Source organism: Caretta caretta, chromosome 3, assembly GCF_965140235.1.
Source record: "Caretta caretta isolate rCarCar2 chromosome 3, rCarCar1.hap1, whole genome shotgun sequence".
Classification (NCBI taxonomy): domain Eukaryota; kingdom Metazoa; phylum Chordata; order Testudines; family Cheloniidae; genus Caretta; species Caretta caretta.
In genome coordinates, this window is record NC_134208.1 from 112546706 (window position 1) to 112559469 (window position 12764).

Below are 12764 nucleotides of genomic sequence, written 5' to 3' on the forward strand. Positions count from 1 at the left end.
AACAAACCACACATGACAGATACATATTCTGTGACATGACTACTTACTGGAAGACATATCTATAAAGAGGAGATTTACATTTCTACCTATTCAGGACCTGTCTATACAATGCAAGCTACCATGCTTAAGAAAAGTTTAAATGTATTTGTGATAGAATTGGTTGTTTGGAAGGGAACTTTACTTTAAAAGTGAGCAAAGTGGTTGGCTAACAGTCCTTTAAACTTAATTTTGAGAAAATGCATGCTGGCCAGAGAGAGAAGCAGGAATCAAGAAAAATCATTCAGCACCATGCAAATTTTATTAAAATTATCTATTTTCTATTACATAAAATCACTGTTAATTAATTAATGGAATAAATCAAAAAATGATGGACAGTTCAGTACTCCTTCCTGTAACAGCTAAGGCCATTGTACCCCAAAATATAAGTAAAAATATTGCCTTCCATGACAATATTAATGTACACATGTTTAATTATAGGTTTCAGAGTAGCAGCCATGTTAGTCTGTATTCGCAGAAAGAAAAGGAGTACTTGTTCATAATTAAACATAATTAAACATAAAAAGAAAGGGAGTACTTGTGGCACCTTAGAGACTAAGGTGCCACAAGTACTCCCTTTCTTTTTATGTTTAATTATGAAACTTTTTGGCTTGAACATGGTTTGGTGATAATGTAGTACTCAGTTTGTTATTAAATGTGAATATTTTGTGATTACAGAAATTTGGATGGTACAATAGATGTCTGATAGCCCACGAGTTACCTTTTTGAGACCATGTATCTGCTGTGTAATAGTGAAGTAGTTCAGTAGTTTTAGAACTTTGTTGTGGAGTGTCGCAGGGCAAGTGCGCCCCGTCCCCTCTTGGGGTGAGGCGGGGTAATAACTTCCCCACAGTTGCGTCCTTCTGACCACCCTTGGTTTTGGGGTGGTGAGGACTAATGGTTAAAGTCAATATGTCAGCCTCTCCTCTCAAGGTTATGTGGCCCAATGGCTAGAGTCAGGGTAACGGCCCCTTCCCACAGGGCTGTGGGGCCCAATTGCCCAAATCAAAATGGTTTTCTGGTTCGGCCAGGGTGTATTGGCTAGTGATCAGAGTCAGTGTGGCCAGCTGGCTCAGCAAGGCAGTATGGCCTAATAGCAAGAGTCAGTAGGCCCGCCCCCTCTCTCAAGTTTGCATGGCCTAATGGCCAGAGTTGTCAGTCTAACTGCCCACATCAATAGGGCTGTAAGGCCTAGCAGACAGAGTCAGTATGACCTCCCATTTCAGAAAGGCTGTATGGCCTAACAGTCGGATTCAGTAGGGCTGCCCCTTTCTCAGGGTTTTATGGCCTAGAAGCCAGAATCCGTGTAGCTGCCCTTTCCTTGGGGCTGCATGACCTAGTGGCAAGTGTGCTTGCCACCAGGTCAGCGGGGATTCCACCATAATACACTGACTCCACTCAGCTCCACAACTGGTCTCCCTGAGCTACTTCCTATCCGGTTCCTGATACTAGGGTCCCAGCGTCTCCGTGGACTCTGGACTCTCAGTCAGGGTGGCTCCCAACAGGTCTGCCACTCCTTGGGCATCCTCTGGAGTCACAGCGTCCCTGGCTCCCGCCGTCTGGGACTTCTACGGTTCCTGGGCTGGAGCTTGAAGCGTGCGTTCTCTCTCTTTGGCGGTCTGTGCTGAATGAGCTGAGCTGCTCCCTTTTCTACCTATCCTCCTGGGGTATGGGCTTCTCGGCCCAGAGGGTGAAGTTAACCCTCGCAGTACCTATGCGGGGAAAGTGCGCCCCATCACGTGGAGGATTCCTTGTCACGTGTAGGAATAAAGATACAAGAGGGTGGATCTAATGTTGTTGCAGTATCTACTTCATAGAACAAGAATTACAGGTATTTTAAGTAATTTTCTTTCCTTCAACGTTCTTTACTCTGATTATTGCAGCTCCTGATTGGCTATGAGTCTGGAACAGTAGTATTATGGGACCTCAAGTCAAAGAAGGCAGATTACAGATACACACATGATGAGGTAATGACATTATTCTTCAGTTGACTCATTTCCAGTTGTGTTGCAATGTTTTTGTTTGTTGTGATTTAGTCATTAAATATTGGCAATGTTTTGTATGTTTGAACAATGATGTTTAGAAGTGAATACCGTATTCCTCATAACTGTTTAATACCTGCATAAGTGAATCTGTACTGTCTGTTGCAAGCATACCAGTTGCTTCTAAACATTTTGCTATATTAAAATCATTTTTTCTAAATAGGACATTTATTATTAAATTGTCTTTTTTGCTGTGGTTTGGTAAATACAACTCATATGTTTAAAATGCTTAATATATTTTCAGTTTCTCTAAATTTCCTGCAACGGAAGATTTTTATTGAGAAAAATAGGAAAAAATGCCTATAACCCATAATTCTGTGCAGCTGTGAAAATTTAAATATATAAAAACAACTTACAAATAGATATTGATATCTATAATAATCTATTGTTATCTAAAAATAAAATCACTGTTAATCAATAGTTAATGGACCAAGTCCAATAAAGATGGCACAAGGGTGTGAAGTACTCTTTCCTGTGTCAGCTAAGGCAATTGTACTCAAGGCCACAAAGGAGTGATTTTCTTCTCTGCTTTGGGTTTACATTAGGGAGACTGTTTCAATATCCTTTATTTCTTCGCAAAAATTAAAGCAACGGAATCTTGTGAAGGGAGGTGCTGATTTTGTGCAGTTTAACACCATCCTGGTAATGCTTACTTTTTGGACTGTGCCTCACATTTTCATGTCTGCACAGGACCCATGCAGCCCCCATTAAGGTGGATTTGTGACTAGTTTGCACAACCTGGTTGTGTAATTTTGGCCACCAGAGCCTTCCAACATAGTTTTTACTGATATAAGCAGGCAGTAAACTTGATCCATTGTATGTCTCCTGCACGTATGGGTAAGTGTAAAGCAACAGTCTTACATCTGTCTCGTGTTTAACTAAAAAGAGAAAAGCAGAGACAAATATTTATAGTTCTCAGATTTTCTTCTCCAGATTCAGTAGAAGGGCCAGGCTGCAGGTGGAATGCAGCTACTGCCTGCCTCTCCTGTTGTGTTGATACTGCAATTGGGAGGTGTGATTGCAGCACAGGTAGACATATGTAGGCTAGCTTTGATCTAACTATATCTAGCTTTGAACTAAAGCTAGTTTGAGTAATAATAGCAGTGAAACCACAGCAGCACAGCTTATCCTCTCAAGTATGTACCCAGGGTTTGCGGCAAGCAATGCTGTCACATTTTCACTGCTATTGTTTGAGGTAGCTAGATCTAACTAGGTCAAAGCTAGCTTGGGTATGTCTACACATGCTGCATTCGTACCTCCCAGTTGCAGTGTAGACATGCTCTCAGGGCTTCTGGGATGTATCGTGGGGAAGCTAGGGTAATACTTCACCTAAGATGCGCTTCTGGTTTGGAGATGGGAGTTGGGTCAGGCAACAAATGGAGAAACAAATCTGTCTTTGTCTATCTCACAGTCCTACTTGGCTGTAGAAAAGTGGGAGGCTCCTTTGAGATACTCTTCAGGTTGGGAAGGAGGCCTGGCCAGATTGCAGATAAACAAGCAACCCAAGCTCCCATCTCTCATATAACATAGTGCTTCACACATTGTAAACACTGTACATCAGTCCTGTGAAGGACTGTAGTTGATATTGAAATATTTATCCTATTTTATAGATGAGAAAACTGGGAGAAAGAGAGAAATGACTTGCCCAACTTCATATGGTGGTTGTTTAGCAGGGCTGATACCGGAACTGAGGAGTTCCTGTCTTCCAGTTATGCATTCATGTTCCTAGAACCCGGACTGCCTCTGCAGCTGCTAGTTAAGCTATTAGTTTGGACTTCTCATGACCTAGTCATAACCATAAAAACCTTAGTATCTTTCAGCTTTCAAAAAGTTGTGATAGATATGTATTTTTAGCCTAGTGCTGAAATAAATGAGTTGAATTTACATGTGAATCTAACATTTACATTCTAACAGCTTACTCATTTAGAATCACAGTATAAATCTGTAGGTATAAAAATATATTTCTACTCTTCATATTTTTCATGTAAGAAAATCATGAAATAGAGAGAATTAAAAGTTTAAATTTACACTTTCACAATCTTTTTGTTTTGTCTCTGTTTTCTGTACTGTGCATTGCCACAAAGCAGAGGGGGACAGAAAAAATTGAAGACTTTGTATTGAGAGAGCTCAATACATTTCACAATATTCACTATAAAAAGAGTGGTTTCAGAGTAGCAGCCGTGTTAATCTGTATTCGCAAAAAGAAAAGAAAAGGAGTACTTGTGGCACCTTAGAGACTAACCAATTTATTTGAGCATAAGCTTTCGTGAGCCACAGCTCACTTCATCGGATGCATTCAGTGGAAAATACAGTGAGGAGATTTATATACACACAGAACATGAAAAAATGGGTGCTATCATACACACTGTAAGGAGAGTGATCACTTAAGATGAGCTATTACCAGCGGGGGGGGGCGAGAAAACCTTTTGTAGTGATAATCAAGGTGGGCCATTTCCAGCAGTTAACAGGAATGTCTGAGGAACAGTGGGGGCTGGGGGTGGGGAAATAAACATGGGGAAATAGTTTTACTTTGTGTAATGACACATCCACTCCCAGTCTCTATTCAAGCCTAAATTAATTGTATCCAGTTTGCAAATTAATTCCAATTCAGCAAGCTCTCGTTGGAGTCTGTTTTTGAAGTCTTTTTGTTGTAATATTGCGACTTTTAGGTCTGTAATCGAGTGACCAGAGACACTGAAGTGTTCTCCGACTGGTTTTTGAATGTTCTAATTCTTGACGTCTGATTTGTGTCCATTTATTCTTTACGTAGAGACTGTCCAGTTTGATCAATGTACATGGCAGAGGGGCATTGCTGGCACAGGATGGCATATATCACATTGGGGATGTGCAGGTGAATGAGCCTCTGATAGTGTGACTGATGTGATTAAGTCCTATGATGGTGTGCCCTGAATAGATATGTGGGCACAGTTGGCAACGGGCTTTGTTGCCAGGCTTTGTTGTAGTGGTTGTGTTGCACCAGCAACCACACACCACACAACAGAACCACTAACCCAGAAACCTATCCTTGCAACAAAGCCCGTTGCCAACTGTGCCCACATATCTATTCAGGGCACACCATCATAGGGCCTAATCACATCAGCCACACTATCAGAGGCTCATTCACCTGCACATCCCCAATGTGATATATGCCATCCTGTGCCAGCAATGCCCCTCTGCCATGTACATTGATCAAACTGGACAGTCTCTACGTAAAGAATAAATGGACACAAATCAGACGTCAAGAATTAGAACATTCAAAAACCAGTCGGAGAACACTTCAGTGTCTCTGGTCACTCGATTACAGACCTAAAAGTCGCAATATTACAACAAAAAGACTTCAAAAACAGACTCCAACGAGAGCTTGCTGAATTGGAATTAATTTGCAAACTGGATACAATTAATTTAGGCTTGAATAGAGACTGGGAGTGGATGTGTCATTACACAAAGTAAAACTATTTCCCCATGTTTATTTCCCCACCCCCAGCCCCCACTGTTCCTCAGACATTCCTGTTAACTGCTGGAAATGGCCCACCTTGATTATCACTATAAAAGGTTTTCTCGCGCCCCCCCCCCCCCCGACCCCCCTCCCCGCTCTCCTGCTGGTAATAGCTTATCTTAAGTGATCACTCTCCTTACAGTGTGTATGATAGCACTCATTTTTTCATGTTCTGTGTGTGTATATAAATCTCCTCACTGTATTTTCCACTGAATGCATCCGATGAAGTGAGCTGTAGCTCACGAAAGCTTATTCTCAAATAAATTGGTTAGCCTCTAAGGTGCCACAAGTACTCATTTTCTTTTTATAAAAAGAGTGAAAACAAATTTACAGTAAGGAAGGAGGAATTCCTTCCTCTACAAACTTTCCACCAAGGATTTTCTGTTAATTTAAATTAAATCACTTGTCCCTATAGCACATTATGCTTGCTCAACTAGTGAACTTTCTGCATTGTTCTCATGTTTCCAGGTCATGTGACTTAGTGATTGACGTGAATTGAGAATCTAGCTTCAACGCAAGCTATTAAGTGATTGACATGCATGTCTTGAGTGTATTTATAATCATGCCGTAAGGAGTTACAGGCCCCACCTAGCTGTGTAATCATTTTTCTCTTGATTCATTGATTTTGGCATATTTTAGATTTTGTTCTATGCTGAAATTTTTTTTTGTAAAATAGTGATTTGTTTGTTTTGAGACTTCATGTTGTAGCTTGGTACCTCAAACCAAAAAGATATAATAGAAATAATATTTTTTTGGTTAATGTAAACTAAATAATTAATAATCTAGTTCAGGGTTCTCAACCTTTTTCTTTCTCATTCTCTCCCCCCGCCCCCAACAAGCTATAAAATGTTCACCTTTGCCACAACTGTTTTTTCTGCATATAAAAGCCAGGGCCAGTGTTAGGGGGTAGCAAGCAGGGCAATTGCCTGAGACCTCACGCCACAGGGGTCCCCGCAAAGCTAAGTTGCTCAGGCTTCGGCTTCAGCCCCAGGCGGCAGGGCTCGTGGCACTGGGCTTCAGCCCCATACAGCATGGCTTCAGCTTTTTTTCCCTGGGCCCCTGCAAGACTAACACGGGCCCTGCTTGGCAGACTCCCTGAAACCTGCTCGTGGCCCCCCAGGGCGCCCCAGAGCGCTGGTTGAGAACAACTGATCTAGTTAATACTGCAGGCTAAAAACAGTCTGAATGCAGTTACCTATGGGCTGAGAGGACCAGTGCATTAATTGCTTTGGAGAGAACTGTGATGCAATGGGTGTTTAAGATCTCTCTTCTACCATCAGGAACTTGTAGGAAAGGCCCTTTTGTGAGTTAGGGTTGGGAGCAATCTAAATCTGCAGGATAAAAAAATCAGAAAATCACTATAGTCTCTAGCCTTTTTTTCGTTTAAATTAAGTGTAAAATATTTCCTAACTCTGCAGACTCTCATTCCAATAATTGTATGCAGACAAGTGTAAACCTCATAACAGCTGAAGTACTGTAACCAGTATTAGCTTCGATAATAGATTAGATACTGAAGTTCAGTACAGCATTGACAGAAGTGCCCAGGTAGTAAAAAGGAAGAGCGTGGCTTTTCGGGTAGACTGTCTAGCAATGACTTTTTTGGGGAAAATATTTTAAAATGATTGAACAAAAGCGTTCTAGATCTTGGATCTACCTCACCTGGGGGCGTGGGAGGTGGTATCTATATGACCTCTATATTTATATAGATATTTGTATATCTATATTATATCAGCCCTATATTTCTATAATTGTATGTATGATGTATCCTGATGTTTTAAAATAAGGAGAGTAGCGTGTCTAGGTAGGTTTGGGTCCATCCCAGCAAATATTTCTTCCCCTCAGAAGAAGAAAAATATATAAAATAACAATTTGTTAGCTCATTCCTTGTTGTGCAATACTAGTTAGATACTTTTTTCCTCCATGGACAAGGTGCTTATATTTCATGTTTTCAGGACAGTGATTCCTTCAGCTTATAACTTGGGTTCAGTATTGCTAGTCAGATTTGTTCTAGATTTGGGGAAGCCTGAATATGCAGAAAAGATAAATTAATTCTGTTTTGCATATTGCATCAACAAATTAGAACAACCTATGTAGAAGTGAATGGTGGAAAGGAAGCTTCTCTTGATTGCTGCTGTCAGAGTAAGTTCAATATTGCACTTATTGGTGTTGTATCTACAGTTTTCTGAATTATTTTTATTGAGCTATTTGAGTGTTTCTTGCCTATGTTTATTTTTCATTTTTTTTTCAAAACCTCTGTTTTGAAGTTAGCTGCTAGAATAGGAAAATACTAACTCAAGCAAATGACAAGTCATTGAGAGAGTAAATATGGAACCTCACAATGTCATTTTGCTACTATTTTTCAAACCAACCATATGTAACAGCACATATAAATGTGTTCTTGTTTGTGAATTTAGTTAGTATGGCATTGTTTCTAATAAGGTCAATAATATGTTAACGTATGTGGCTGAAACGGTTTTTAATTTGACAGTATTGGCTTGTCAGTGTTTATAAGCAGTCTCTTTAAAAAAACATAACTGCACCAAATCTGCTCAGCACACTTTGAAAGTTCATGCAGTATTTTTCATCATGTGTAGATTGTGGGTCATGTATGTAACTTATGTTGGTGTTTCTGAGACTTTTACTGTAAACACCAAAACAATGTTATTGAAAAGCGCAACTGTTGGTGATATTGGCAGTTTGTGATATTGGCAGATATTTGGTAATAAACCAGCTTGTCCTACTTTAATAGTGATTGAACAGTTAAAATAACTGGTCACACAGGAAGTGTCTTATGTGTTAAACAGATTAAGTTTTTAGTGGCTCACTAGTAAAAAGCTGGATAGATTAATTTCCACCTCCACAAAATTCCCACATCTTTGCCAAAGAAATTGGTTTCCAAGGTTTGTCAGAATGCCAAACTGTCTGCTTATTATTGAATCATCAGTAGTGTCTCTTTAGTTGAGCTTTTCACTAAAAATTCTTTTTGTCACGGCAGTGACTGAAGTCTCCACATTTAACACAATACTGTTCTGAGGTCAAATGATTTTTTTTTATGGCAATTTTTGGATAAAATATTAGCTCTCTTTTCTGTAGAAAATAAGAACATGTTTTTAGCTTTTAAAATTGGGCTCTGAGAAGTCTCATTTTTATTTGACCGCTAAAGAACCACAGCCACCTCAAACTCAAAACTTAACATACATGTACTTTATCATATCTCTGACATATTTCATGTTATAAATTTTACAGTTAGAAAGAAAGTTATTTTTGTTGATCATTACCTTTTTTGTTGCTAAGATGTCAGTATGCACCATGTACTTAGGAGACAGGCTTGCATACTGAAGTGAGCTGTAGCTCATGAAAGCTCATGCTCAAGTAAATTGGTTAGTCTCTAAGGTGCCACAAGTACTCTTTTTCTTTTAGCCTTAAGAATGTATCTGCACATTCTCCATCTGGTGGATCTCTTTATATGTCTGCAAAAGCCTTCAAAGAAATAGGAGGAGGGGAGTAAGAAATTTAAAATGGGGATGGGATGGTTTTCTACAGTTATGATCCTGTATGGCCACAATTCAGCATGTATTTAATCACATGTTTATGAACTTTGCTAAATTGGGGTCTATGTGAGCAATCTTTAGTCAGAATACCTATTCTGTCAAAGAAATGCAGACTACAGCTCAGTAGTAAACATGAGGAACTATGGGAGCATGGTTCTTTGGGTCTGTTTTGTTTTTTTTGCAGTCCAACTGTCATCCACCAAAACAGCAATATTCACCCTCTCTCTTTCTTAAAACTCCATTAGAACAGTTGCTATCCCACTTATAGCCATTTTGGAACAGTTGTGGTTGCAGTGATAGCATATCAGTATTTGACTTTGACTCTGCAATTAATGATGAATGACTGGTTTCCTGACAGAGACCTGCTTTTGAAGTTATATTATATGCTGAGACACTGCCCAAGCACCCATGAGAGCGCCAATAATGGATATGAGCATAACCTCTGTTTTAAGGGAGCGTACTGTAAAAGACAGAATATTTTCCTTTTTTAGGCCGTCTTATGACAAGTGTCTCCAGCACATTAAGGAAGCAGAAACCTATTTTGGCTGAGTGATGTCACTAATGTGGCCCTCGGCTATGCCCTAAGGCTGGAATTTGGCCTACAGCCAAAGGTTAGTGAATACCAGTGGGTTCTAGATCTTGAATAACACTAACTGTACTGTTGTTAACATTATCAGCAGAAGGAGAGTGGACTAAATTAGTCTTTCTCTTAGAGATTATTATTATCCCCTCAGCTCTAGATAATAATTCGTAATTGAGTCAATTCCTGGTAAGTCTTGCTTCTAAATGTATGTGCTGTACTTCAGTTTCTAATGCTGAATATATGACACTTTCCATGAACTCTGCATTCACTTGATGAAAACAAAAAGTCTGAATGATAATGCTTTGCACTTCCAAAGCACGTTCCACCTCAGTCTGAGTTTCATAAATATTATTGAATTAGGCTTCCTTGGCCCCATGTAGCAACTAGGTAATATTATTCACTATTTATAGATCAGGAAACTGAAACTACTGAGATGTGACACAGGAAGAGCTGTGTTCAAGGAGGGAATAGAATCCTCTATCATGACTCCCAGTCCTGTGCAATAACTGTAAGAATATTGCAGTTTACTGTACTTTAAACTTTGAAAGAGTGACTAAGGCTTTGTCTACACTACAGAGTTTTGTTGACAAGTTATGCTGCTTTAATTAAACTGCTGTTGCACGTCCGCACTATGCTCCTGATATCAGCAGAGTGAATCCACATTAGTAGCTCTTGCATCAACACAGAGCAGTGCACTGTGGGTAGCTATCCCACTGTGCAACTGTGTTTGGGAAGGGTTTGCAATGCCTCATGGAGCAGGTACAGTCACATGATGCAGGTTTCTCAATCCCATCATTCCATGAGCATCTGAGTAGATTGTCGGCTGCTTTTCAACTGAAGTTTTTTGGGGGAGGGGAGAGGCAAGGCAGGGAGTGTGTGGGGGCAGGGGAGTAGAGACAGAAACAGTGTGGGGACATTCCCTCCCCTACGGCTCAGCAGTCTCCCCCTCCTTTCCCTGTGCAGCAGCAGCAGCCTGCTCTACCTGCCAATGGTTTTGTTGTGATTCCCTCTGAGATCTCCCACAGCCTCCTCAGTTTCTGGGAGTGGCATCCTCAGCAGCTCTGTAAACTTTCCATGCTAAGGAATGTCAAAGCTTCCCAGAGCTTTGAAAGGAGAGGGACTCATGCCCTACATAGTTAAATGCAGGGCAGCTGAGTTCGTCAGCCAATGCCTGCCTCCCTCCCTGGCTCTGCACAGCACAGCAGTCCTCCCTGCCCCACCCACCCCCCGCAGCAGCAGCCTGCCTGCTGCTGTGTTCCTAGTGCGGGGAAGAGCAGGAGGATTCCACTTTAATGATTTGCTCTTTGCTGCCAGATGCTCAGCTGTCAGAACTCCCCAGAGCTTTGAAAGGGGAGCGGTGCATGCCTGCAGGACAGCTGAGTTCAAAACAGCGAGCAGAGCGGTCACGGTGGGCATCCTGGGATACTTGGGGATACCAGTTCTGGCAATAAAACAAATGGAAAAGTCTGCAATGACGTTTTGTCACTTTAACTTTGCCACCAAAAGCTTTATGCCTCTCATCGAGGTGGTTTTATTTTGTTGGCTAAACAACAGAGTTTGGCCACCAAAAGTAACTTCTGTAGTGTGTACACCTCCACTGTTTTGTCGGCAAAAGCTGCCTTTTGTAGCCAAAACTGTGTAGTGTAGACAAAGCTTAAGCATTCCAATCGACAGTGAGAAGTAGAGAACAGAATACTTAGCATTTAGGATACTACGTTTGTCCTAGTAATTTGAAAGTAGTCCTTGAGCAAAATTGTTTAGGGGATGTTAAGTCAGTTATTCCATCCTCTGCACTTTCAATTTTTACTTTGGAGTCAGTGACGATGATTGCGCAGGTTTCTGCAGGCAGAAATGAAATAAGATTTTATGGATTCCTTTCATTTTTAACAGCAAAGATAATGAAATCTTCCAGTATAATCTTTGCCTTTACATTTTAACTACCTTGACACACTACATGGACCTTGAATTAAACCTGTTTTCCAGGGAATTTCCTTTCTTTGCAAGATGAAGTCTGTAGAATGACACTCAAAGTGTGTTTAAAAAAACTGCTCCCTTCGTGCAAGACAAGTTGGATTTTAAAACTGCAGTATTGTATGCTTTATAGTAAGAATAATGCATGAGCCATCATTTCTTTGACAGAGAATCATCTGAAAGAATACAAAATCTAGCATTCATATTTAACAGAGCTAGGGAAAAAAGTTTATTTGGAATGTGATAGCTATAATGTTAGAAACCTGTGGTTATAAATTAACTTTTAAGAGCAGTTATTTATAATGCCTATCAAACCATCCTGTGCAGTTAGTTTTTTTTATCATTGTCTTGCAAGATGTTTATGCACAGTGAAATGATAGAATGGAAAATGAGAGCTTTCTTTGTGTCTCCTTTGTGAGTTTCTTTGTACTGAAAGGCTCTGAAGTTCAAATATAGCTATTGTAATAAAAAGCATTTTCATGCCTTATTCATACAATATGAACATAGAATTAATTTTATGCTGTAAACATTCATTTTCTGCTGTTTTGTGGACGTGAAAAAAATAAAACAAAGATATTACTGCATAATTTTTTTATCTGCTTTTTAAATAAATGTTTGGAAATGTTGTAACTTTGTCATTTAAAATTGTCAGGTTTTAAATGAAAAAATATTTTGCCTGCTCTGTTTTAAACTAAACTTTAAAAGCATTAACTCTGAAAATGTATTATAGATTACTATTTTTAGGCTCAGTATTCTGATAAGTGGGTAAACATCAGAGCTTATCCCTGAGCTTTATAGAGGATATACCAAAATGGCCCAAGGGATTGCCATTTAGTCAACAAAGTAGCAATTTATTTATGACAAAAGAATGGATACAGACAGGATCCTTTCCCCCTGCCACTCTCTCTCATGCACATAAAAATGGAAATGGTATTTTTAGAAAGGTCAGAAATGCCTGCAAGTTAGCCATACAAAATGAGCTAAGAAGTAAATCTATTTCTACCAAAGACAATGGAAGATTAGAGTATGGGACAGTGTTATCAATTAGTTGTACAATTCTTGATTATGCACTTGGTTCCTAGATG

At 39.8% G+C, this 12764-nt stretch overlaps 1 protein-coding gene across 6 annotated transcripts in view; it reads left to right on the plus strand.

The window, feature by feature from the left end:
• STXBP5 (syntaxin binding protein 5) overlaps window positions 1-12764 on the plus strand; it is a 179190-nt gene that overhangs the window by 63832 nt on the left and 102594 nt on the right. For all 6 annotated transcript variants that reach the window (XM_048844300.2, XM_048844299.2, XM_048844302.2 and 3 more), the window contains one exon: window positions 1920-2003. In XM_048844300.2, coding sequence (XP_048700257.1) covers window positions 1920-2003 — 84 coding nt within the window. The remainder of the gene's footprint in view (window positions 1-1919; window positions 2004-12764) is intronic.